This window comes from Triplophysa rosa, linkage group LG10, assembly GCF_024868665.1.
Source record: "Triplophysa rosa linkage group LG10, Trosa_1v2, whole genome shotgun sequence".
Taxonomy (NCBI): Eukaryota; Metazoa; Chordata; class Actinopteri; order Cypriniformes; family Nemacheilidae; genus Triplophysa; species Triplophysa rosa.
The window spans coordinates 17,159,773-17,186,823 of NC_079899.1; the positions used below are offsets into that span (position 1 = coordinate 17,159,773).

The following is a 27,051-nucleotide window of genomic DNA, read 5'->3' on the forward strand; positions in this document are numbered from 1 at the left end:
AACAAGCCATCTGGGCATATCTGCTGTACTGTACAGTCAGACGGCTGCGAAATAAACCCCCCACAGAGTGATCACGTCTGAGATTATGCAATCACCCTGTCGGTAGTCTATTTGGCCACTTACCAAATTTATAAATGAAAAGAAAATATTGATTTGAGTTTAAATAATAGGCTTAAAGGCTGACTAAGATGTCATCATGTTTTCGCTCCTTTTCATGAGAATGAGATAACTTATTTACGAAACACGTTTTGTAGAGCAGTTTGTCCGTTTAAGGCTACTGTAGAAACAACATGGCGAATTACATGCAAGGGGACCCGCGGTGTATGTAGATAGAAATAGCTCATTCTAAGGTAATAAAAACATAACCCTTTATTATGTAAGGCTTTTATACACCTCTGAGGACATATAGTAGTGCATATTATATTGCATTTCTCTCGATAGATCCTCCAAACATTACACACAGCACCTTTAAATATTATGTAAGAAAAGACTGTGGAGTGATGAGAGAAACATGAACTGAGAAATACTGAAAATGATTAAATATATATAGCGGTCATTATAAAAAAAACATTTGACCACAGAATGTCACGATTTACAGATGGGAATTAAAGCATGGTAGAGGTTTTACCATATAAAATTACGTTTTTCTTTAGGGATGTTGTGTCATATCCAGTGTTGGCTGTAACTAGTTACTAAGTAATTAGTTACTGTAATTTAATTACTTTTCCCTTGAAAAGTAAAGTAAGGGATTACTCTTGTTTTTCTGTAATTTAATTACAGTTACTTCTAAAGTAATTAAACTAAATACTGTGTTTAATATATGTGTGTGCAATAGTGGAATTGACATAAAAATTCAAAGTCTAACTTTAGAATCCGTGCTTTAATGTATAATTCTCACATTTGTAATACTTTGGTCAGTTAATAATACTACTTTATGTAGTTTTATATTATTTATTTGACTGAATAAAAAGAGCCGTTTCATGTCTATCCTTGAATCACTTAACTAATCAAGGTTGATGTAGGATATAGAAAGTAATTAGTAATAAGTAATTAAATACTTTTTGGAGAGAGTAATTTGTGCAGTAATCTAATTACACTATTGTATATGTAATTAGTAACTAGTAATTAATTACTTTTTCAGAGTAACTTACCCAACACTGGTCATATCCCACATAAAGCACTAGGATCGCCACCAGTGTTCCTCCACCTCTAAAATTCCAGTTAAATAAACACCTGCACTTGTAATGAAAATAAACCAGACGAATTCTCCTGAATTCTTCCTTGAACGCACTTTCAGATTCTGTCATTTATTTGCTACATATCACTCACACTCTCTCTCTCTCTGTCGAAAGTCACTTTAATGAAAGATAAATTGAAATCCTTTAGGAATTTTCCTCATGGTTAACAAAGCAAGAAATTAGTGAATGCAATTACTTTTGAGCACAATTTGATTACAGGGAAATAAACGGATATTGAATACCAACATACACCTGTCAGATGGCAACTCCTTAAGCAATTCACTTCTAGGACATTCAAAAACACACACTGAACACACAAATACATCCACCTTGAGGACATAAAACTCCAGCAGCAATATTTCAGACGCAGGCAGTGATACAGAAAGCAGTACGAGGCAGCCAGGCACATACAGAGGTTACATTCAAGTTAATAAATGAAATTAGCAAATAGAGCAGAAACAGACTCGAGATACAGCAGCGGACTTATAAAGAATAAAATGAGTTTTATTTTTGTCCTCTAAAAACGCGTTTATTAAACCAACGCAAGAATTGTCTTTTGTTGAAATTCCCATTAAGTCAATGGTTTCAGACATTGGCTCTACACTCGCAAAGAGAGCCGAAGATTAATGAACATCAAAAGAATAGCTCCTCTGACTTCATTAGAGAGTCTGCGATGCGGCAAACGCCATCGTTTCATGATATTTCCCCTCACATCTGGCGCCATGACAACCTGATTGATTACAGTTAGTGTGTTTATCCTGACAGGGGACATTAAAACAAGAGTTTATTTGTTTATTCGGTGCCACAGTACCTGGGCTGAATCGATCTACGTGTGTTTTACTGTGTGGGAGCAACTGATCTCATGTTATTGCATTTCACTGCAGGGCTTTTCATTAAAACCTGTTTACTTTTTCTAAAAGCAGTGCTGAATACAAGCCCAAAAACCTCATAATACATGGGGCAGCCTTTGGAACGTAGAGTTATGTAGCTTACAGACTATTAACATGGTGAGGTCTATTAAAATCAACAAATACATAAAGTGTGGAGTAAAAAAGACACTTTTCCCTATTGCATTAGCACATAGAAATGAGGATAGAGAACCTTCTTTGAAATCTTTTTACATTTCAAACTCTTAGTTTCAAATTGTTCTTCTAAAATATTCTACACTCTTCAATAGTACACCGTATCATTTTGGGAAGGCCTTCAGTTGAAAAGGGTTCATACATGATTGACCTATTGTTTGCTTCAACAAACACTGTAAAGTTCACACAGAATATTGACCTTTTTCACTGCTTTGGGAAGAAGGTACTGGACATTGTTAGAATGTACACATGGACACTTTCTCTTGCTTACATTTACTTTTTTTAGTGTTTCTCTTGAATGTTTATTTCAGGGTTCCCACACTTTCATCAACACCAAATTTAAGGACTTTCAAGGACTTTTTCAAGCACATTTTGGTCAAATTTAAAACTGTTTTTGTGCCGTCGCCGGGCACTTTGGGAAAAGGATACCATTTTTTTATGATTTCTCTCTTCACAAAGGGCCATTTCAAAAGTCTGTTAGCAAAGGGTACATGCAGTCACAGACATAAATAGACACCGCATTGAAGGCTTTGGCCTGTTGCTGTTATGGGTTCAACAATGCTGCCATATTGGAGAGGACAAGACATAAACAAAAGGGAGCTTCTTTGAATAAAAAGCACAATAACGTTTACATTTCACATCGTTTTTTTATGATTTACAGTCTACGTGGAGTATAAAAATGTCTTGTCTCGAGTTACTTATAATAGATAGTCAGACTTAGAAAATTGTTCGTTGTTTTGAGGAATTTAGAAAATTCACACTGGTCAATTAGTGATTTGGCTTATTTTTCATAGTAACTGTGGAGACATTCCAATGCAAGTATGGGATACTGTACAGTACAGGCGCCTGCTTATGATAGAATAAAGGACTGAAGCAGAGACAAGTATCACACAGAAGGGGTTTCTTTTGCGATGACAACCGACTGGCTGTACATTATACTGATTTTAACATGGCTACTTGCCTCAAGAGCAAATTATATCATGTATTATGTATTGATTTTAAATATTTTATTAAACCATTTCTAACAAATGCAAACCTACTGCAGGGAAAACATTTTTACTTTTGGTTTTTAGGCATGAAAAAAGTTTAAAAAAGACAAACATTCAATTTGGTTTAATCATTTGTAAATATAATCTCATATATGTTATTATTATTGTACTTGTCAGAAGTACCGGTACTTCGGGTCCAAGTCGGTACCTAAAATAAAAAAGTTGTCGGTACCTAATTTTCATAAGACCCGGTACCACCGCCGTCCCGGGTCAACCGGGTACTGATGCTCTGTCTGACAGGTTGTCAGTCGGAAACTTTTTATAGATGCAATAAGACGTGATAAGTGGATAAGCACGGCTCCGATCCAAGAGATGCGCACAGAAATACTTCAGATTAAAGTCATATCACGAAGAAAACAAACAGAGTTTTGTGGTGAAAGGAGGAAACATCCGGATTTAAGTTAACAATTCAAGCGGTAAGTTTCAAATTCTGTTCGAGTTTGCATTATGAATGTTGTAGCATACGTCAAGTTAAAGGTTACGTTAAAATAAACGTCCCTGTTTGCGTGTTAATTTGTTAGCGCCAATGCTAATCCAGTCAAGTGTCCTTATTAACCATTTAATGCTTTTATAACTGTAATGGGGTAAAATAAATGGGAGGACAGGATGGGGTTTACAGTACCTATTTTATATAGGCCTATCTGAAATCTATGTGCTAGAAAACTAACATACTAACTGAATGACTAACAATGTGTATGTCTTGGATGGATAACTCTATTAGGTTTAAAAAGCCACAATTAAACTAAATAAAAATATATCCGTTGCATTTATTATTTTAATGTACAGTTACCTTAATGTAAGTAATCTTGTGTAAATGCAGTATAAAAACTGAGGTTTGTTTTAATTAATATTGCATATGCATGTTTGTTCAGTCAGTTGACTTACTGAAGTTTATTCTATTTGTCTTATACAGCAGCAGACTGAGGAGGATGTTCATCAGCATGAAAGACCCCAGTGAGCACACAACAGTTTCAGCAACAATTAACTTGTATACTTCATGTATACAAAATGGCATTGCTTTCTATACATTTATATTAACAATGAGCTTTATTAATAAAATTGTGTTTCAATTAGCATGTACTGGTGTTTTGCTTCCGAAATTGGTACCGAGAACTGTGGGATTTTACTGGTATTGGTACCGACTACTGAAATTTTGGTACCGTGACAACACTAGTACCTGGATGATTGTGCATTATTAGTTTTGATAATAAACAGATGAGAATGCCCTCAAGGAGCTTAATTCAAAGGGTTCTGCCCTTCAAAGGTAGTACAACATAGGTGAGTTCACTTCTGTTTGGAATTCGCCTTTCATTTGAATATATTTATTTTCAATTTATTTATTTAGCATTCAATGTGACAAGTAATCAACGGTGACCTGAGGGCTCTATGTACGCTCAATGTCATATGTCAATCTGCGTAAATAGTGCTCTGGAAAGTTTCAAGACATTATATAAAATAAATTGTAAATAAAAATATATTATATTATTGTATGATGATTATTATTACTGTTATATTCAAAATTAGGTACAAAGTAGTTTCTAAAAGATACAGATCTCTGACGCGTGCAGGAATACACCAGCATTCAAACATTTCGTTCCATCACTGCTGATATGGTGAACTTGATCAAAAATGACTGAGCGACTTCAGACACAGAAAGCTCAAATATCCAAACCTCCGCCCAAACACACAGAAAAAGTTCATTACTGCAACAGATAACACTGCTGGGAGCATGTTTTTGTTTTCGCTAAACCAATGCTATCTACCTAGCATTTCAGTGTTTCAAACTCTTAAGGCACATTCACTGACAAGAATAATGATAACTAATTAAATTATTCTTAAAATGAACGTAGCTGAAAAGAAACTTATTTAGCAGTGGTTTAATACAACATATGTTTGACTGTATACGATGATCTTAACCATTTTGCTTGATGCATAACCTGCTGGTGTACTCCACATCTTAACTTTGATAAACCATATTTTTATTATAGCTCAAGCATCGTTGAATTTGCACTTCTCTGGCATTGAGCGAGTTAAATAACTCCACGCCTCTGACTGATTTATGCAGTGCTGCACATGATCACGATCCATCCGCTCAAAGCCTCTTTTTTTAAGTTCTTCCCGCTTGCCCCCAGATCAGCAATGTTGATTTGCTCTGGCTTCGGCAACACTAACCAATATTTTTAACAGCGCGATGCAACTAACAAAATCTAGTTTGTATAATTTAAGCACTTTCAAGTACCTATGTCTGTTTTCAAATACTTTCCAGTCCGTGAATTCATATGTCAGAAATTCAAATACTTTCAAGCACTTTCAAGGAGAATGTGAACCCTGTTATTTATACAGCAAGCTTGTAAGATAGTAATTTATTATATTTGAGCTGTCGGGGTAAGATTTCACAGAAAATGTCAATCTGAGGTCATTTGAATTCAACCCGCAAAAAGATATGCAAAATAACCTGCAATTTTGTTTCAAACAGAGATGATGATATGACGATTTTGTTGTTTAATATGGATATTTAATTCTTGGGGTGAACTTAAATGACAAAGGTATTACTTTGAAAGCTTTTTTAAAAAACACATCATAATCTGTCATTGCAAAAGACATGCAGTGCAGGCCCGCCCAACACTCATGTCATTAGTTGAGCCATTGTTGCTATGTCAACCTGGTTGGGATGCAAGAATGATGTTGTGATAGTGCTTAATCTCACAGTAATTATTTGGGCAATTTTACAGTCTGTTTGGTTAGCTGAATGAAAACTTCTCAAATATAATAAACCAAGTGAATCTTCAATTGAAACTTCCCTTGGGAAAAAATGCAACCCAAATCCTCTTTTCATACCTCGCACTGCTACTCCTTTCAGCCCCACCTTCATCACTGACATCTCTAACCCCAGTGTGTTAAAAACATTAGAGGCATGTACAGTATGTTTGCAACATTTTGATGTGCATCAGAAAAATCTAACTGAGTTGCCATGACAACAGATACACAAATCATGCATCTAATAACATCACAAATGTAAAGTGATGTTATACGCTGGAGAATCACACCAGGCAAGGGGATACCATCAGAAAAAAACTGAAAGAAGTACAAACCATTTCGAACAACATTAAACCAGTCTCACTGAAGCATTTCTTAAAAAGATAACTGATGTTATTCCAGAAATGATTAATTTTGTGGAACACAAAAGAATATTAGAGACTGACAGCCTCAGACCCCATTTACTTTCAATGTATTTAACAAAAAGCACCGGCAACATTCTTTTAACTTCTCCCCATGTTCCTCATAAGAAAGTCAAACAGGGACATGAAAGTAAATAAATGATGACAGACTCTGTATTATATGGTAAACTCTCTCTTTAAGAGCTTAAAAATATTGGAGTGAAAAATTAAGTTTGATGTCAGTGGACTCATCCTGAGGTCAGGGCTACAGAAACATAACTGGCTGTGTTTAAAGGTGGGCGAGTCAATTGCAGCCTCTTTGTTTCCGGCTGTTTGCAGGACAGCGGGTTAATGTGGATGAAATTGGGTAAGACTACTGTGTGAACCATTCTCTCAGTGAGAGCAACACAGAACAAAACAACAGACATTCAGTCCTTTAGGATATCCGAATCGGGAAGTTAAAATGTAAAAGATATTAAATTTATACTTGTAAAACAGTTCACATTTTTGTTTATTATCTAAATATCAGGAAGAAGTCATTTTCTGACAAATTTGTGTACTTACAAATATGCCAAATAATTAAAAAACCTTTTCACAGAGAAGGAGATTCCATTTTCCATCTGATCTTGCGGCAATTTTCAGAGTTCTGAAGCAAATAATGTCCTGAGCCGGGGAAAGCCCTCGTTTTTTGAGATCCCTATTAAAAAATGAAAACCTTTGAATTAGCTTATAATGCCATTATGTTCACAGATATACAGTGAGTGGATGGTGTGCATTTCACATGAAACTGGTAAATCAAGCATATAGCACCATCTAATGGTACTAATGGCCCACACAGGGGACAACGTTAAGCGATATTTTGCCTGTGAGGATACAGCAAACTTCAGCCAGTTCAGTTAATTACTCTAAGGAGCTCATTTGTGGTTGTTGAATCAATAACACCACATGTCAGGAATACTCCTCCAAGTGGGGAATTTTAAACAAACCAGCAGTCTGAGAGAATTTTATTTCATTTAAAAGAAAGGAATATCTTCAGAATTCTAAAACAAATACGCTAAATCATAATGCAATTTAGGACTGAACGATTTCGAAAAATAATCTAATAGCGATTTTTACCAATATTGTGATTGCGTTTTAATATGCGATTATTTTTTAACCACCTTATTTTCTGTATTATTTAATAAAGAAAATCAATAAATCATGGTGACCAACGCAATATTAGACAGATTAACCATAACCTATAGGCCAGGCTTAAAATGATATTATTGATGAATGAATTGATTGACATATTTTTTATAGAACAACCTCAATCATACTAGTATATTGAATGATTTGTCAAATTTCTAGCCATGTAAACATGTAATAACTATCATGACATTAAGCACTGACAAATAAGCTTGGTGTAACATGAAAGTCATTAATCACAGAAACTAAAGTGCAGATTACATAAATATAAAACAAAACTGTGGCTTTACCACACTCAGTAATTTGATAATGCAGAGTCACTGTAATAAACATAATGATAAACATGTTGATTGCACTTAAACACTGTCTGTTAACTTACTAGACAATCTTTAAATAAATAAATAAAAATATAAAGTATTAATATATGCATTATCTTATATAGTGTCTTTCATTATTGCATATGTGCTGCATGACGTTAGTAGTCTTGCCCCTTGAGGTAGCATTAATGTTAGCACACACAATACACCATCATCCACACAACAGCCAAAATAGTCCCACACAGCTGACGTGCTGTTGTTCTTTTACACTAAAGTTTCCACAGTGCCACGTTCCGTCGAGCCTGAGGCCATTGTACAACAGGTCAATGTACAAATTCATTATTTTAAATGCAGACGTACGGCAAGCACGCTGAAATAGAGAGCGACAAAGTCACGATGCGAATGAGGTGCAACGCGCTCCCTTCACTCGCAGGCAGTCACCACGAGAGAGCAAGCTTCCATCCCGAGCACTTTGGGGAAAAGCTGCGTGCCGCGCATTTTCCATGCAGTTTTAATGCTTTTGAGATGGTACTGGTCACCTACGAGCAGGGTCGTATCAAACTGTACATCCCCATAATAAATCGCAGTCTTTGTGGTTAGAAAATCGCGTTTTATCACATCGCAATTTAATCGCAAATGCAATTAATCGTTCAGCCCTAATGCAACTGTACATGTTTTTCGTACAGTACAGATGGAAGCAACATCTATGTGCAAATCCCTACCAAACACACGTGTGCATCTATGTTGCTGGTAAATTTGGTCCCAGCTGAAGCAGGTGTGAATAAAATCACACTATTCCAGCTCTTAATGAGTTTGGGGTCCGTGGCCGGCAGTGAGTTAAGTTGAATCTATTGCTCTCCAACCCATACACCTTCTAATAACTCTCATCTGTCTTCATGACTGTCCACACTACACACTCAGAAGAAGCAGGGGGGAAGAGAAAAAAGAGGAGACTGGGGGCGGTGGCATTTTCAGAAATCATTTTCAACAAAAATTAGAACAATATTTTTTAATTATAGTGGTCAGAGACGACGAAAGGCACAAACACAGTTGTGACATTTTTAATAATACAGACATACAATGTGATCCAAAAGTCTGAAATAAGTTTGTGTGCTTTTATTGCATGCTTCTCTGCAGTTACTTGTATGTTATCTTTTAAAATATATTTAAAACATATTACCATGAAAATTTAGTGAAATGATAACATGACTTTAGTGTGTCTATTTTGCTAACAAGTTTCTTTGTTACTTGTAATCTGTCATGCTGCCATGTTGGTCGGAACTGCACCCAAGTTTTTCACCTACTGTTGCACTTGTGTATATGGTTGAGTGACAATAAAGACAACTCGGGCTGGCATAGTTTGTGTAAAACAAACTTTTTTGTAAAGAGATTAGCATGGACAAAAATGTGCTTTATTATTGACCTAAAATATATCAGATTCAGTTCAAAATGTCAGAATCCTGAAACTTGTACCTAAATGTTTAAATTAGATTTGAAATCCCAAATTTTCAATGGTGAGCTGGGCGATATATCGCGCAATTCTTATGCTCAGTTTCCTCAATGAATTACGGTTAAATGCCGCAACATCCGAAAGCCAGAGGGTGCTCTCGCGCAGAAACTCAGAATATGGGACTGAAGAACGATTAACACACACACACACACGGCGTCCGAAATCGCCTACTTCCATACAATATAGTAGGTGAAAATGAGTATGAGTCATAAATAGTATGTCCGAAACCTCAGTATGCAAAAATAAGTAGGCGGGAAATAACCAGATGGTCTACTACTTCCGACGGGATTTGTGAGTGTGGATCGGATGGACACTTCTCTATCCCATGATGCCACAGGAGCTGAGCAATGGTCAAATTTCAAAAGTAAATCAAATAAATAAAGTGGAAAATTTTAAGGCGGACGCCTGTTTTTAATGTAAGTGCAAATAAATGAATTTCACGTAACTAAATTATGTTTTTATCAACGCTCCCATATAGGTTGTTGTTAATACGTAATAGGTCAAAGAGCATATGGGTCACATGGCCATAAAACATGGCAGACGCAGTCCCTGCATTCCAATCAGCATACTATCCGTCCTAATAGTATTCGAAAGTAGAATTAGTATGTCCCAAATCGTAGTATGTGGAAAACAGTATTCCAAAGATTCCCGGATGGTCTACTACTTTCGGTAGAAATTCGAAGTGCAGAATGATGCACACTCTAACGGCTGATATTACCCACAACTCACCGCGAGTAGGCAGAGTTTAGTGACGCTCCACTGCATTAATAAATTAAATAACTGATGCGTTACTAAATTAACAAATGTAAGTATACAGTAAACATTACATACGAAATAATGAATGAAAAAATACCTTAATGGAAAAAAGAGCTGTATTTTGATGTGTGTGACAGTTATTGGCCACAATGTTGTCTAGGCAACAACGGCCATTTCCGCTTTCTGTTAGTATGTCTCAGTGTGTGCAATCTCTTTTGCCATGCACTCAAAAGTACCTACTATTCCAACACAAAAACAGTACCTACTATTAGGCATAGTATAAGTAGGCGAATTGGAACGCAGGGAGTATGTCCGAAATGTATTCATACTACTGCCACTCATACTATATAGAACGTAGTAACGTACTGTTTTAACGGCCGATAGGTAGGCAATTATTCAAATTCAGTACATACTGTCACAATATGCGATTTCGAACGCAGAGACAGTTCCAGGACATACCAATGGTCATATTCTATCGCTGTTCTTCAAACCTTTTCAGGTATTTTCATGATAATAAATAGGGCTGGGAATCGATCTGATGTTCCGATTCGATTCGGATTCACAAGCTCTCGATTCGATTCTCAATTCGAGTCAATGACTATAGATTTAATACAAATCTAGATATTTCTAAAAAAAAAAAAGATCAGTAAATATCACATTACAATGGTGAATTAAAAACATGAAATGAAGAGCCACAAACTTGTATATTACACTTTACACACACTTGGGTACAGTATATTGACACAGAACAGTCGCAAACCTTGATCAAACAGGATCAGGTTATTTTACATTTAAGATGCAGTATAACAAACAAAATTTCACAAAATTAGCTGTAAATAGAGGCTGCAATCATATGAGCCACTGCCTTTTATGTGAAGGTTATGTTAAATTCGACGACACACCCGCATCCGCCATGTTAATTAAGCAATGAATGAACGATATGCTCCCTGTTGTAACATCCACCCATTGTAAAAAGAAAAGTGACTTGTGGATAGTAGTAGCACTAACATTCACGTTAATGAATGTTCAGTGCTTGCGGAAATATGAAAGAAAGAAATAGATTCACAGCTTTTGAGAATCGATATTGAATCGACCGCATTTTAAAAAACGATTAGTCCATTTTTTTGCCCAGCCTTAATAATAAAGTATATTTATAATGATGAGTGTTGCTTTTTCGTTATAAACGAAAACGTTATAAACGACTCAATCTCGTAGTGATTTTAGATCGAGCAGTACGTCCTACTGATCAAAGAGCCATAGTTCACGGAAGAGCTGTGCATAAAACAGAATCAATTTAGACATGTATAATTAGTGTAAATCGCGATATATATCGCCCAGCCCTTGGATCCACTGACTGTAACATTTACTAAATTCATTATTGTGGTTAGCAAGTGCTATAAACAGATGTCATGGTAAAGTGTTCATCTAGATTTTTTTTAGATTTAGATTTAGATTCAATTTATTGTCATTGCACATGTACAAGGCAACGAAATGTGACCTCTGCATTTAACCCATCCAGAGAGTAGTGAACACACGTACCCCCGGAGCAGTGGGCAGCTATCACTACAGCGCCCGGGGAGCAAGTAGGGGTAAGGTGCCTTGCTCAAGGGCACCTCAGTTGTTACCCGCCGGCCCTGGGAATCGAACCGGCAACCTTCTGGTCATGAGTCCGACTCTCTAACCATTAGACCACAACTGCCCTGACCTCAAAACTGCATATTGATGATTAATCACAGACAGGTAAACACACATTAGTTTCCTCTCCATGGTGATCAGCACTCAGAGGTCAGCATTGCTGATGAGCTCTGTAATGGGGTCCTGAGCTCTAACATTGTGTGCCATGAGGTCAGAACTCTGACTCAACCAGGTCAACCACACATCAGCATCAATGTCAGGCCCTCCAACATCTAATTTCCTGCCTGTCTGTGATGTCATTTATGCCTTTCTTTTTTGTATAAGCAACACCCTGTCCCACCCTCCTCTGTGCATACCTCCTGCCTGCAAACTGTATATTATGCATAGATGAAATACTATGTTACAATACGTTACATGGAAAAGATAGAGGGGACGGGGAAGGATGGATGGAGGGGATGGACGGACAGAGGGGACGGATGGGCAAAATAAATAAATGGTGCTTTCCTTGCATAATACTCTACCTATGACCTAAAACAAGAATTAAAATTCAAACATAACACTTTGTTTTGTTGCATGTCAACTCCCCCCAAAAGTTTATTTTTATTTATATGGTGGCATTCTGCACCCTATAGGCCAGGAGTATTCAATTAAAAAGGTCATATGGCGCGAAGACGTGTTTATCTGTGACTTTGGCCATGCATGTATTAGACACGTAAATTCACAAAAATTAAAGTGTCGGAACAAAAGATGCATTCTATCTAAAAGCGAATGCTCACCCAGACCTGCCTGAAACGCCTCCTGTAACCACATCCCCACAAATCTACGTCAGTTCGTGGTATGATTTGACTAAGACCACCCAAATGTATACGCAAGAAAGGTGGGCATACCTGTCAGTACAATTTCTTTGGAACCTGATGTTCCAAATATGGTAAGAGGCGTTGCAGTATTCGACCAATCACTACGCACTGGTTAACTGGCCAATCATAGCACACCTCGCTTTTCAGAGCGATGAGCTTTGTAAAAACTCCGGGGGCAGAGGAGATTCAAACATGCACCGTTGCATTACATCTAAAACAAACTATAATATTCGTTTTAGCCGTGTCATATGACCCCTTTAAAGTTCCAAGAGGTCCGGTCTTTATATTTTTTTCCAAACGGAGGTCCGGACAATGTTTTTTGGAAAAAAAAATGTAATCAATTTAGCCCAGTTGGATAGACTGTATAAAAGATAGGCCTATGATCTTTTATCAGGCCATTTATTTTATATTTTGATATCCATACTGTATGTATGTATTGTAGGCTCTGTGGCTTTAGGGGAATGCCCCTAGAAGTCTGATCATTAATATTTGTAAATAAACAAAACTACTGACAACATACAAGCAGCAAATACAGTATAATGTAACAATTAAAATGCTCTCATCATAAACAGAAAACAAAGTTACTTACTAAATTAGCCTTTCCATGCCATTCATACCTGATACTTCTATCTTTAAATAATTTCTTAATTAGAACGGTATTCATTACAAAATGTGACCCTGCTTGTGAAAACCCAGCAAGTCTTTTAACTGTTTTCTACATAAAATCATCCTACAGAATATTCTGTGAAAATATAACAACATCTTCAATATTGACTGAATAATGCCATTTTAAAGACTGAAATCTTAGTGAAATTAATGCTTGAAATTAATCTTTGATTATCTAATAATTAATTAGATTATGAGACGTTAGCCAGGGTTTTCACACCGTCACAAATGTTTACATGCTGATGCTAAATGTAGATAAAAAACGTTATGGTTCATAAAATATCACCAATCTAGTTGAAAGGTTGGAGTCATACAGCAAACAGTAAACAGACTGACAGATACAAATACTTTATTATTGCTGCATTTTGTGTGTCAACTTACCTGCTCTGCGTGTCTGCACTACTGTTGTTAAAATAAACACGTGTCTGCTGCTCTTCATGCGCGCGGAGTGGAAAGGGTTCAAACGAAGGCGCTAGATAAAGATCAATTATATAGTGGAAAAGACCAATTACATAAATGTTCCTGAGAGCACGTGTGATGTGATTCTCCGTTGTGTAGACGCGCGGCTCAATTTAAACAACCAAACTTGTCAAATGTTTTAAATGGATTATTAGGCTATGTCTCGCAGTCCGGACGGAACTAAGCAAAGGTCCGGATCCGGCCCGCGGTCCGACTGCTATAGGAAAACTACGATCAGAGAGAGAGAAAGTGTAATGAAATAAAGGGGTTACACACACGCACACACACAGTATAGTTTGTTTCATTTCCTGAATGCCGGCCACTTTATTTATACGCAATTCATGAGACCGGGTTGGCCACTCACTGCATATACATAGCGAGTGTCACTTCACCCTCCTTTTTTCACCTCTCCACCTCAATTTAATACTCACACCCTCTCATCCCCCATCAAATGAGAGGAATCAACCACTCCTCAGGCAATGCACCTATACTCACCTTTCATTCTTCTCTTTTTCTCCCTCGTTTCGCTTTATTTACTTCATCTCAGAGAATTGCTACTCAGGCAGGCTTTTGTGAGTTGGCTGGCTATGATACACAGAATTCATTCTTGAAGGAACTAGAATCATTTTGGAAAGACTCCATAAGAAGGTTATGAGAGTAACAAGCACTTCTCATTTAGAAGATTTTTAGCCAAGGATATTGGGTGATTTATAGCCGTTTATGCGTGTTAAGTAGTATGATGTTGAGCTATATTAATGATATACGGTATGAATGTTCGCCTACTTGTGATGTCTGTATATATATATATATATATATATATACAGTATATACAGTATATATATGTTGGGCGTGTTCAAACTTAAATTAGAAGTTTGTTTTACGTTATTGTAAAATAAAATGTTTTTTACATTCAAGGTAAAAGGGACCAAAGACATTGATGACTCATCTTTTTTGCCTGGCCATATACAAATTACTGTCCTGGAATACTCTCTAAAATGAGAATGTCCATCCTCATAATAATATCATCTCCTACAGCCCAGCAATAGCTAATAAATAATCATGATTTTATTTTACTGAGCTGTGATGCTTGGTCAAATTTATGAGGACTTTTAGGTCATTTTAGGGTCAAATATAAACATTTTCCAAGTTAATTTAACCCAACAGCTGGGTTTTCCCTTTTGATCCAATGCTGGGTTGAGTGCACTATTGTTAAACTACAACGGCACAGACAGTAGAGCACATTTTAGAGAAAGATTTATTCTGCGACAGAGAGAATTGGAACGGGAAAGAAACGCAGCCAAATGTGTGTGAGCTTAAACAGCATGTATGCTGTAATTAGCTAATATACATTCTGCATGTGTAAGTGTGCCAAAACTGATAGATTTGTTTACTGCATATAATGGAAAACAATAGCCATTGCCAAAACATATATGAGAATTATTTCTAGTTGTTTAGATCAGCATACATAACAACAATGTACTGATGGCCTAAATCCTAAATAATCACAAAATGGAGGCAAAGCGAGCATTTTTTACTATCTACCGCAATCCTTATATCTGACAGCAACACAAAGAGAGAGAGTGTGTGCGCACAAACCCCAACAGAGCCTTGAAAAAAATCGATACAAACACTCTTCTAAGAATGCAAAGCAGGGTCATGCAAAAAGTTTTGTGGAACATCAGCAATTCCAAAAAAATGCTGTTGACAAACTTTGCGCCTCTGCAGACATTAGCGAACATCCAAGTCTTTAATAAGGACAAATGGAAAATTCTTTCATTACTAAACTCATAAAAAACTGAGATTTTCTCAGTCATACCACAGAGAGCTAATATTGGTCTAAAGTCATATATGGAGAAACAACACTGAAATATTACCATGGTAACATTAGGAAGAGTACGACACACACACACCTTGAATCATTCTGTGGTTTGAGGGGAAAAAGATGCTCAAGTGTACGGCATATTTCACAAACAAATAATATACTATGTTGAAGTCAATATAAGTGTCATATGTGTGTGTGTGTGTGTGTGTGTCACTCTTCATAAAGCTGTAGTAGCCAACTATCGTTTTCAAAGTCACTGCACAGCTGTAGCAGAGACAGAAGAACTGTGTGGGTGGACTGTTAGCAGTCATGCCCAGAGTATACATAAATACATTTTTGTATGTACAACACATTTTTACAAAATTGTATTCATTGAGTCTAGAATTAATGGTATTTGTTCGTAGTTCATTGCCAGCGTATTTGTATAGGTTTTCTCATCATCAAAAGCCTCTAAACATCTGTCTCTCGCATCATACCTCGGAAAAAAGTCATCGTCTTTGTACACACAGATGCTGCTTTACATTAACATAGAGCAGAGATAAAATCACGAAGCCAATTTGCATAATGACAGGAAGTTCTGCGGTGGCCAACTTCCATGCCTGGAGTTGATGGAGTTCAAGCTCAGCCTGAAATCGAAGAGAAAACCTGAAATTTAAACCACTGAATCAGGAAAATCTCTCTGAATAGTTTACATGCTTGTGATGGATATAAAATGATGGCAGCCACTGATAGCATGTGAACCTATACGATCATCTGCATTGTTTCCATAGAAACGGGATGAAACCATGGCCACAGCTTTGCTTCAAATACTATTGTTTCATTCAGACGGAGATCTGCTGGGAATAAAAAAACTATTCCAAACTTGGCACTGCTAGAATGACCACAGCTAGAACAGAGAGTTATTTCAGCATTTCTTACATCTCTTATCATTCTTATAGACTACATGTGCACAGTCAATGCTTTTAAATCAATAATGCACCTGACATCCACTTCTGTAATTATCTAATGAGAATATCCACCTCTGGTTCCATCTGTAAATCTAAAATACAGCCTCTCATTAAACAGAGTAAAAATGTCGCACAGACATAACAGCAGAGAAATCCACTTGCCATAATACATCCAGGATCATTTATCAGGTTTTATGGTTTTATCAGGCATTTCACCTTTTACTGTATGAATCTCTTGTCAAGTCACTAGTGTAAACATTGCTGTCTTAGTCATGCATATATTAGTTTACAGCAGTATCCTGTTTCTTTATTTCGACTTTCAAACATTTCATATTTGTTTGTTTGTGGAACAGCTTGGGATTTCGATTCTCCCAAAGGAACAATTTAAATACAACTGCAACAACCAGAAACTTTCTGGGGAGCTTTCCATAAGACAGGTCCTCATGTAATGCAACGGTATACAATACACACAAGTATACACTATGCCAAAAAATAAGAATGCAAACAATAATGTGAAAGCTTAAATTAAATTGTTATCAATATGCACTCAAGTACTACTCAAACTGGGAGCTTGGCCAACACTGCCAACCGGCAGTTCCTCTACTAATGCGCACACATACTAGCTATAGGTACAACAGAGTTACTTCAAACGTCTAGTGACGTTAACAGTGTTAGCGGTCACATGAGTATAATTTTTCAGGTCTTTTTACATGTTCCACAACGCTTAATAGCACACTATTAACCACAGAGTTAAGAGTCACCTGTTAACCATAAATACCAAGAGAAGTATATTTTAGCAGTGCACAGTGTAATGGGGTATGAGAGGCTCCATTTTCGCTTTTCAAGTCTTCTAGCTAATGTTGAATTTTTAAATCAGCTCCAAAGTACTTTATACTGTCAAGAACACTTTCATATGCTGGCCTTAATCATCTGCAATGAGTGTATTAAATGGATGAGACTGTCATCATATGAAAGCACAGGTGAACCTTTATTCAACATCAATTTTTATTCCAAATTTTGTTATAAAAAAGGAATTAAGCAGAAGACACTCTCAACTGCGATCAAGTTCACATCACATTATCAGTTGGGTCAGATCCACCTTTTTAGTAGCAGCTACAGAGCAAATGCAGCCAGCATATGAGTAAACGTCCCTGCTAGTCAAGCTCTTTATACTTAAAGGGGTCATATGGCGCGAATACGCGTTTTTCTGTGTCTTTGGTGTGTTATAAGTTGACCATGCATGTATTAGACACGTAAAATCGTAAAAAAGTGTCGTAACAAAAGATGCATTCTATCTAAAAGCGAATGCTCACGCAGACCTGCCTGAAACGCCTCGTGTAACCACACCCCCACAAATCTACGTCAGTTCGTGGTATGATTTGACTAACTGAGCGTTCCCACAAAACGCGACTTGCACGAATAAATCGCGCTATTCACGAGTAGTTGGACACTTGAACATTTTAAGTTTACTCGCTTCATTCGCACGTGAAATTCACTTCAGAACAGACGCGAATTCGCGTCATGGGAGGGGCTTCTGCCAGGCGGCTCCAGTCTCGTGTGTATATATATACATATATAGCTCGAATTAAGTAAATATCGTTTTTTACAATTTACCAGATTGTCCGACCTCCTCACTCACTTTCTTCCAAGCAAGATCCTTTTTATTCCTGTTTCGATAAAAGTAAGATGTATCGTACAGCTCTGGGTATCCACATGTGACAATGATTTTGTCCTCCATTGTTGTTTCGGATTTCTGCCTCCGCTCGCTACATCATAATCATATCACTACTAGAGCAAGCTCCTGATTGGTTAACGCGGCGCGAATTTTCGCCAAAATCCAGGTTTTTCAACTCTCAACGCTCAATTCGTGCCGCATCATTCGCGCTGCCTCATTTGTGCGAATCGCGCCGCAGCTTTGTAAGAAATCAGCGCGTTTCAGAGAGGCGGGGAAAAGAGGAGATACAAACATGCACAGTATGTGGAAAATACAGCATTTTTTAACCTTAAATCGTGTATACACATTGCATTACATCTGAAACAAACGATAATATTCGTTTTAGCCGTGTCATATGACCCCTTTAAAACACGTACAGATCACAAACTCATAGAGTACAATCTGTTGTGTCAAAACTGCACACACCGCCTGTTTAAACCCTCTGGCTCGGGTCCCAAGCATACAGGTGCGTTTGAATGACAGGTGTGTGGCTTTACCTGTGTTCCCGTCTGGGAGGAAACAGCAATGTTGGTGCAATAAGCTCAGCAGCACCTGTCAGGTGAGGAAAGAGATAAAGGCATCAGGTATGGAGAGAAATGCAAAAAATAAAGAGGAAAAGAAAACGGGCAGGCAAACACATGAATGCACATGCAGTCTAAACAGCCATTAATTACAGGTAAAAACACAGGAGAATCTCTTTACATGGATGTTAGCTGAGTAAGAAGCCAAAATGGGAGATTAGAACACGCATTTGTTCACTAGAGGAAAACAAAGGCTTTTCTATACACAAACGTTCGACAGCCTTAGCAGACTAAAATGCATGTTACAGTATTCAGATAAATCTCACTACATTGATGCTGATGCAACTGAGCCCCTTTCTGGTTCAGTAATTCCCGTTATAAATCTCTCTCTCTCTCACTTCTAGAAGTTTCTGAAATGTCATGTTGTATTTGTATTTCATCATTTTATATGCATGCAAGTAACAGTATAATATATAATGATGTAGGTGATAAAACACGGTTCACATATAAATATGTAACAAAAATGAAACCAATTAAAAAAACATAACATTTAAAAATTTTGTTTGCTCGTCTAATATTTTAATGAAATTTTTCTCTAAATGCAATATGTGCACACCTCATCCATCACACTCAGACCTATTTTTGTTGCTCATATTTTCTGCTTATGTAAATACAAAAATATTTTCTTTCCTATAAATTAATCTCTGTTTGCATATGGAAGGTAAATTAGTTTCTCAACTTTACAGATTTAGGAAGTGAAAAGGACTCTTATGACCCTCATGAAGCAGATTAGCATCATGCTGCTATCTAGTGGCCGGGTAGAACAGGCACTACATTTTACTCTGCCCTGAACTGATGTACATTTAAAGGAACATTTCACCCAAAAATGAAAATTCTGTCTTCATTTACTCACCCTCAAGTTGTTTTTAAATCTGTTTTTAAAGGTTCATCCAAAATGACACTAGTCGCTATATCGTCCTCTGAAGGGAAAAAGTCTGTAAACACCGCACCACTGTGCGCCTGTGTATATGTGAGCAGTGCACGCGATGAGGGGGTCTGATTAAAGGCGCAGTTCTTGAAAATCAGCGGCCACTAGCTTTGTATTATAGTTTTGCAACGAATCTCTGAGTCATTTGCCCACCCCCTCCCTTTCGAATTACGACGGTGGCCGCAACAGTAAAAAAAGATGTCGTCTACTGAGACAGCGGATAGTAGTGATACAAGCAGGTAAGGCAATATATTAACGTAATTAATCATTTAACATGTATTCTATTGCGTAAGTTACTGTTACAATTCTATAATTAGATATATTTCTTGCGTGCTATCTAGTACACGCTGAGAGTAGTGAAGTAACTAAAGTTAGCTAATCGTAAATAGCAACGCTGTTCAAAGCGTTTGATCTGACAGCGACATAGGCAGTTAGGTGTAAGTTAGTAGACCTTTGTCTCACCCTTTGTAAAGTCAGGAACAACCGGAGTACGTACCGCAGGGATGGAAAAACATTATTATTCGGAGGTTATATGGCCATTTGTATAAAATGCTAACGTTACCGTTTCAACAAAACAGTTGTTTGGTAAACATTGAAAAAGTGGAAACATTGAAAATGTTGAATTATCTTACCAGTCTAGCAGAAAACAGGCAACTTCGGCGTCGCCTTGAAAACATTTGTCTTTCAACAGTGCCTTCCATCTGGTAATAGATACACTGATGTTTATGCTGGATTTCTGCCGCCGTTTGTCTCTAATTCGTCTGGCAGCATCACGTTTGTGCTTCTTTGACGACGGAGATTCACGCTCTGTCGGCGCTTGTGCACAATACGCATGGTCCTCCATTTTATCAAAACTTCTAAGACAGAACAATCAATTGCTTCAGATAGACGACGACTACTCCTCCTCCTCTCCGTACTACGACTTACTACTTTGTGCGTCTTCAACTCAGTGATGACGCAAGCTGCGTCTAAAAACACACACGAAGACCAACATATACGAAACGCGCTCTGTAGAGCTGTTTGTCCGTTAGAGATTACTGTACAAAACATGGCTGCGCAACATAACAAATTTGATGTAGATAGGCCCGCTCCCTATGTAGATACAACTGGTTTATTCTAAGGTAATAAAAACATAACTTTTCATTACGTAAGGTTTTTATACACATCTAAAGACACAGTTTTGTATGTTATATTGCATTTCTGTTAATAGATCATACAAAACATCCCGCACTGTACCTTTAAGTGACAGATGCATGCATTGCAGAATCGGATCCAGAAACAATTCCTCATCAACATTATCACTGTGTTATTATGAAAAGTGTAAAAAGATTTTCAGTTCGTTTTGAGCTATGGTGAAACAAATTAGACAGTGGTGGACCGTCATAGTCTAATGCCTTGTTTATACACGCGCATGGCTCCGAACCGCGAGTCTCCACTGATCCCGCGTGGGTTTTCCTGTAAATAATGAATGGGAAAGTAATGAATGGGAAACATGCGTTGTTTCCTCCGTTCTGATGAAAGGAAATGATTGGATGCTACTAATTTGACAAAGGAGAATTACAAATTGCCCTCATTGTAATCCATCAAAATGACAGACGGCCTTTTTCCGCCACAAAGAATCCGTAGATGACGGAGAATTTTCGGTTAACGCGACCTCTGTTCCAAATATCTTTCATACAAAATCATACAGATTTGGAACAACTTGAGGGTGAGTAAATGATGACAGAATTTTCATTTTTGGGTGAACTGTCCCTTTAAGTGTTCAATTAGCAAAATAATAAGTGTGTCAAGATTAGGGATGTAACGATTCACCGTGAGCAGGTTGAAAATCGGTTATAATGAGTGACGATTCAAATCGGTTGAGGTGTGAACTGAATCGCAATACATGAACAGCAGGGGCCGCTATTTTCACTGCAAATATAAACATGGACATGCTGATATTTCTTAAATGCAAAAAAATCCAAGAAAAGCTCAGACAGTATTAGTTTGTTTATATTAAAGAGTTTTTCTATTATTAATTTGTTATAAAATTGCAGTTTAGTTTTGTTATTTGAAATAAAACATAATTTTATTATACAAAGAAACGTGAAGCATTTAAGAAATAATGCAAGGGAAGTTGTTCATTTCTAATTTGTTTCAACTCATTTTGTAAAAATAAATCGTGAGTAAATCGTGAATAAATCGCATTGTGAGATCAGAATCGTGACTCGCATCACATCGTGAGCTGAGTGAATCGTTACATCCCTAGTCAAGATAAGTTTTTTATCTTATTTAACTGCATTTACTACTGTTAAATCTGAAGCAGATTACAAATAATAGGACAGTGCCTTTTAATGTGTTTTTGTCAAAAAGACAGATTCAGACTGATCAAATGTAGTTTTGAGCAGGTTGAGCATTAGCTGACACGCATTAAAAAGAGAAGGATTCAGGTGCGCCGAGTCTCACACACTTCACAAAAGAGTGAGTTATTAACAGTTCAGCTGGCAAATTATGACTCGTGTTGGCAGAGATAAGATGAAGCAGAGAGGGAATAGGGGGTTGTGTAATTGTACGTGAAAGAAAGGGTATGATATGATAAAGAGAGAAAGAAAAGGTGTGTGTGTTGTGGATAAAAAGAAAGAAAACAGAGAGAAACTGTGTGTGTGTGTGTGTGTGTGTTCATGTTTGTATATCCCGGTGGGGACCTAAACCTGAATGCACACCAACACATGGGGACTCGTGTCACCGTGGGGACCAAAATTGAGGTCCCCATGGGCAAAAAAGCTAATAAATTGTACAGAACAATATTTTTTACAAATCTAAAAATGCAAAAAGTGTTCTATGATCTTTAGGTTTAGGGATAGGGTTAGGGATAGGGGATAGAATATACAGTTTGTACAGTATAAAAACATTACGCCTATGGACTGTCCCCACGGAGATAGTAAACCAGACATGTGTGTGTGTGTGGTGTGTGTGTGTGTGTGTGTGTGTGTGTGTGTGTGTGTGTGTGTGTGTGTGTGTGTGTGTGTGTGTGTGTGTGTGTGTGTGTGTGTGTGTGTCACAATCCCTTATTCCTAAAATAAATGTATTCCATCTTCATGAATTGTATTCAGCTCATCACCTTACAGGATCCAGATTAGCATTTCTCAAATAAACTAAATGGGGAATCTGATTAGAACAACTCACATCAGCAAAGAGGCTGCAGGAGACAAAACACTCATGAATTGTAAAGCTGGGAGTGAAGGGGTCTGAATTCGTTGATGCTATAAATTAAACTGAATGCTGAAACCAGAGCGGGTCTGAGATTCTCTCCCAGTTATTTTAAATTCAAGGAACTTTCAAACTTCTGTATGCTGATATAGTTCCCTTTGGGAAGAGCGGACTTAATTTTACACTTGCGTCACCTAAAACTGATATGCATTAAATTGAATCTTGTATGCATTTCACATTTATTCTTATATGGCCTGATTGCAATGCACCTCAAAAGCATCATTAGATTTGTTTGAATGGTATGTGCTAATTAATTGTCAAAGATTATTAAAAGGTCCTATGTGTAATTTTTTATCTATTGACAGAAAGCTATATTAGCTATATCTATCTACATACACCTCGGGTCCCCTTGCATGGAATTCGCCATGTTGTTTCTGCTCTACATCGCGTACCGTAAATACATGTAAAGCGTTGTGTCAGCCGCCGTAGTGCTTCGAACGGGGGAGAGCGGTGGAGTGAGCAACCTCACCGCTAGATGCCGCTTAATTTTATACACTGGACCTTTGAATCATGAAACTGTGTAATGCCTAAATAAAACTAATAATCTACAGTAATAAACAAATAAACTACAGTAATCTCTAATAATCTACATTTAGGTGTACTGCAATTGGCAAATTTACAGTAGATGAATAATCATGTCATTAGGACCAACTACTGTATATTATAATGCAACAAAAAAAGGTAAAAAGCAAGCGAAATGAAGAACTTTGCAAGCACTAAATGAGTTCGGCTTTTGCTCAACACTCAGCTTAACTTTGCGAACTCTAGTAAACTTCAGCCCCCTAAGAATGCTAATTATGCTGTGTAACATGCCACTGCAATTCAGATGAACCCCGAGATAGAGAGAGGGAGGGAGTCTGAGAGAGAACTGTTATTGAAATCACGAGAGAACCGGAAAGGGAGAAATTTCACGCAAGAGCAACCCCAAGGTTTCCTCGCTTAGCACAGACGTCGCAAGCTCTCAAGCACTGCTGACCACACCGTGCACAAGGACACGCAGGAGACCTGCTGATACTGAACCGGCACAACCTTGCATTGATTCACATTTAAACGAAAAGCTTCAGAGCAAATCAAATTCAACTTGTGTGGTGAGCTGTGTTTTGCTACATGGTGTTAAAATGATAGTTCACCCAAAAATTCTGTCATCGTTGACTCACCCTCTTGTCATTTCAAAGGTGTATGACTTTCTTCCGTAAAACACAAAAGCTATTTTGGAGAATACTGGTAACCGAACAACGGTGGTACCCATTCACTGCTATTGTATAGAATCAAAACCAATGCAAGTCAATGGGTACTGCTGTTGTTCGGTTATCGACATTCTTCAAAATATCTTCTTTTGTGTTCTGAAAGTCATACAGGTTTGAGACAACTGAGTGAGTAAATGTTGGCAGAATTTTACTTTTTGGGTGAACTATCCTTTTAAAAGTTCTTCTTTGAGGATTAGCAACTATTTATGAGTAGAGGTCGACTGATTCATCTTTGCCGATTAATCGGCACTGATAACGATAATTTGAACTATCGGCAATAATCCCCACCGAGTTTTTTCTGATTGCGTTTGAACCAGACACAGCAGGGAAAGCTCTACTGTGATACGCAGGTGGAGAGTTCCGAGTATAGTGTAAAACAGCGACCTCTAGAGGTGGAAAAAAAACTGACAGCCTGTTTGGTTTGGAGCTATACAGTTTATGGTTTAAACCACAGTCTGCACGGAGCGGAATACATCAGATGGGGGTTTAAAAGTTTCACAATGACAAGGTAGAGCCAGTTGTATGGAGTTTAAATGGACCCAAAACTCACGCGCATGGAATCCGCGCGCGCACGCGCTATGCAAACGCGCATAATGATAACCACGCGCGGAAAGCTGCTCCGCGAGGGCGCATTTAAACTCCGCGAGCGAGCAGAACAGTATCCGCAAGCAGAAAAGAATCCTCGCGCGGGCGCATTTCTGCTCCGCGAGCAAAAACTCAGTCCGTGAGCAGAGGCTATGACGAGCGCGCGCGCGATTATCTCTATGCTCTCGCAACTGCTCAACACTTGCTCGCTCGTTGAGTTGACTTCTGAGACTTTGGAGGCAGGACAATGGCAGACTTCTCCGATCCTTTGATTGGTCACTTTTAACATGCACTCACCTACATGCAGTCACCAACAGATTACATGTCTTACTGCCGAATGATTAGTGTATTACCTTGCCTTAGCTATGTGTTAGTGTTTTAACAAGTGACATTTTGATATCTTACATCTGTCAACAAAAATTATGCTATATAATATAGCAGTTAAACTTACATGTCATGTATGACCTATTTAAAACATACTATAATAATATAATTAAATGTCTCCTGCAGTCATTAAATTTGAGTTATCTAATATCTGTTTACTGGCATAGCCCGTTTTAATATTTTCAAAACAAATAAAGCAAAACAAATAAATTATTTAAATTAAATTTTAGGGAGTACATCATATTGTAATTTATAATAACTTGTGCTTTGAGTTATACTGTTGTAGCCATTTATTAATTCTCATTTTATAACAATTTCATGAAAATTATTAACAATACAAAAGCAATTATGAATACACATACCAAACTATTTATTTCTAACTTCCTGTCAAGATGCCAAATATGTAAATCCAAAGCCAAGGGCATACATAACACTGTAACCCAAGTTTAAAAACGGAGAAAAGTATCATGTTATGCCAAATTAAGACGTCTGTACAACGGGTAAGATACATGTCGGAGACTGTAGGTGAGTGCATGTTAAAAGTGACCAATCAAAGGATCGGAGAAGTCTGCCATTGTCCCGCCTCCAAAGTCTCAGAAGTCAACTCAACGAGCGAGCAAGTGTTGAGCAGTTGCGAGAGCATAGAGAGAATCGCGCGCGCGCTCGTCATAGCCTCTGCTCGCGGACTGAGTTTTTGCTCGCGGAGCAGAAATGCGCCCGCGCGAGGATTCTTTTCCGCTTGCGCATACTGTTCTGCTTGCTCGCGGAGTTTAAATGCGCCCTCGCGGAGCAGCTTTCCGCGCATGGTTATCATTATGCGCGTTTGCATAGCGCGTGCGCGCGCGGATTCCATGCGCGTGAGTTTTGGGTCCATTTAAACTCCATACAGTTGCAGTAAACATGATGTTAAAAAGTAATTCATTTATTGACTATATGCTGCATTTAATGGGGAACAGCAGTATTTTTGCCGACAGAACTGAGAGCGCGCTAACATTAGTAGCCAATTAACGTTAGCTTAAGAAGTTATAACATGGTGACAAAAATACACGCAGAAATGTTTAAATTTTATTATTGTAACTATGATAGGCATTTGTGAGTAGTGTGCGTGTGTGTGTGTGCGTGTGTGTGTGTGTGTGTGTGTGTGTGTGTGTGTGTGTGTGTGTGTGTGTGTGTGTGTGTGTGTGTGTGTGTGTGTGNCGTGTGTGTGTGTGTGTGTGTGTGTGAGGCGTGTGCGCGTGCGAAATAGAAAACAGATGACAGAGACAGCACGAACGGCTAATGTTAATGACATTCGTTTTAATGTAAACAAACACGCATGTGAACACGACGACAGTATATATTGTAAAATATTACAATAGATCCATCATTCCTGCTAGTTTGGTGCCAAGAATGTTTTAAATTATTAAAATTTGAGAAATTACCTACTTATAATTTTTTTAAATCATACACTGGAGTTTAATATTTATTAATGTAGTGTGTTTTATTTAAAAGTACAATACAGTTTAGTGGTTCAAGCAACGTGTTTATTGATATAATACACTTAATTGCTAATTTACTTTGTGTGTGTTTTTTTTTATTTGAAATAAACCGTAAAAAAAAAAACTATCGGTAATTAATCGTTATCGGTAGGTACTGACCACCTTAGTTATCATTATCGGCAAAATCAAATATCAGTCGACCTC

At 37.6% G+C, this 27,051-nt stretch overlaps 1 protein-coding gene across 3 annotated transcripts in view; it reads right to left on the reverse strand.

Moving 5' to 3' along the window:
* Positions 1-27,051, reverse strand: part of LOC130559876 (disks large-associated protein 2-like) — a 127,036-nt gene that overhangs the window by 96,722 nt on the left and 3,263 nt on the right. For all 3 annotated transcript variants that reach the window (XM_057343186.1, XM_057343179.1, XM_057343178.1), the window contains one exon: positions 18,893-18,947. In XM_057343186.1, coding sequence (XP_057199169.1) covers positions 18,893-18,947 — 55 coding nt within the window. The remainder of the gene's footprint in view (positions 1-18,892; positions 18,948-27,051) is intronic.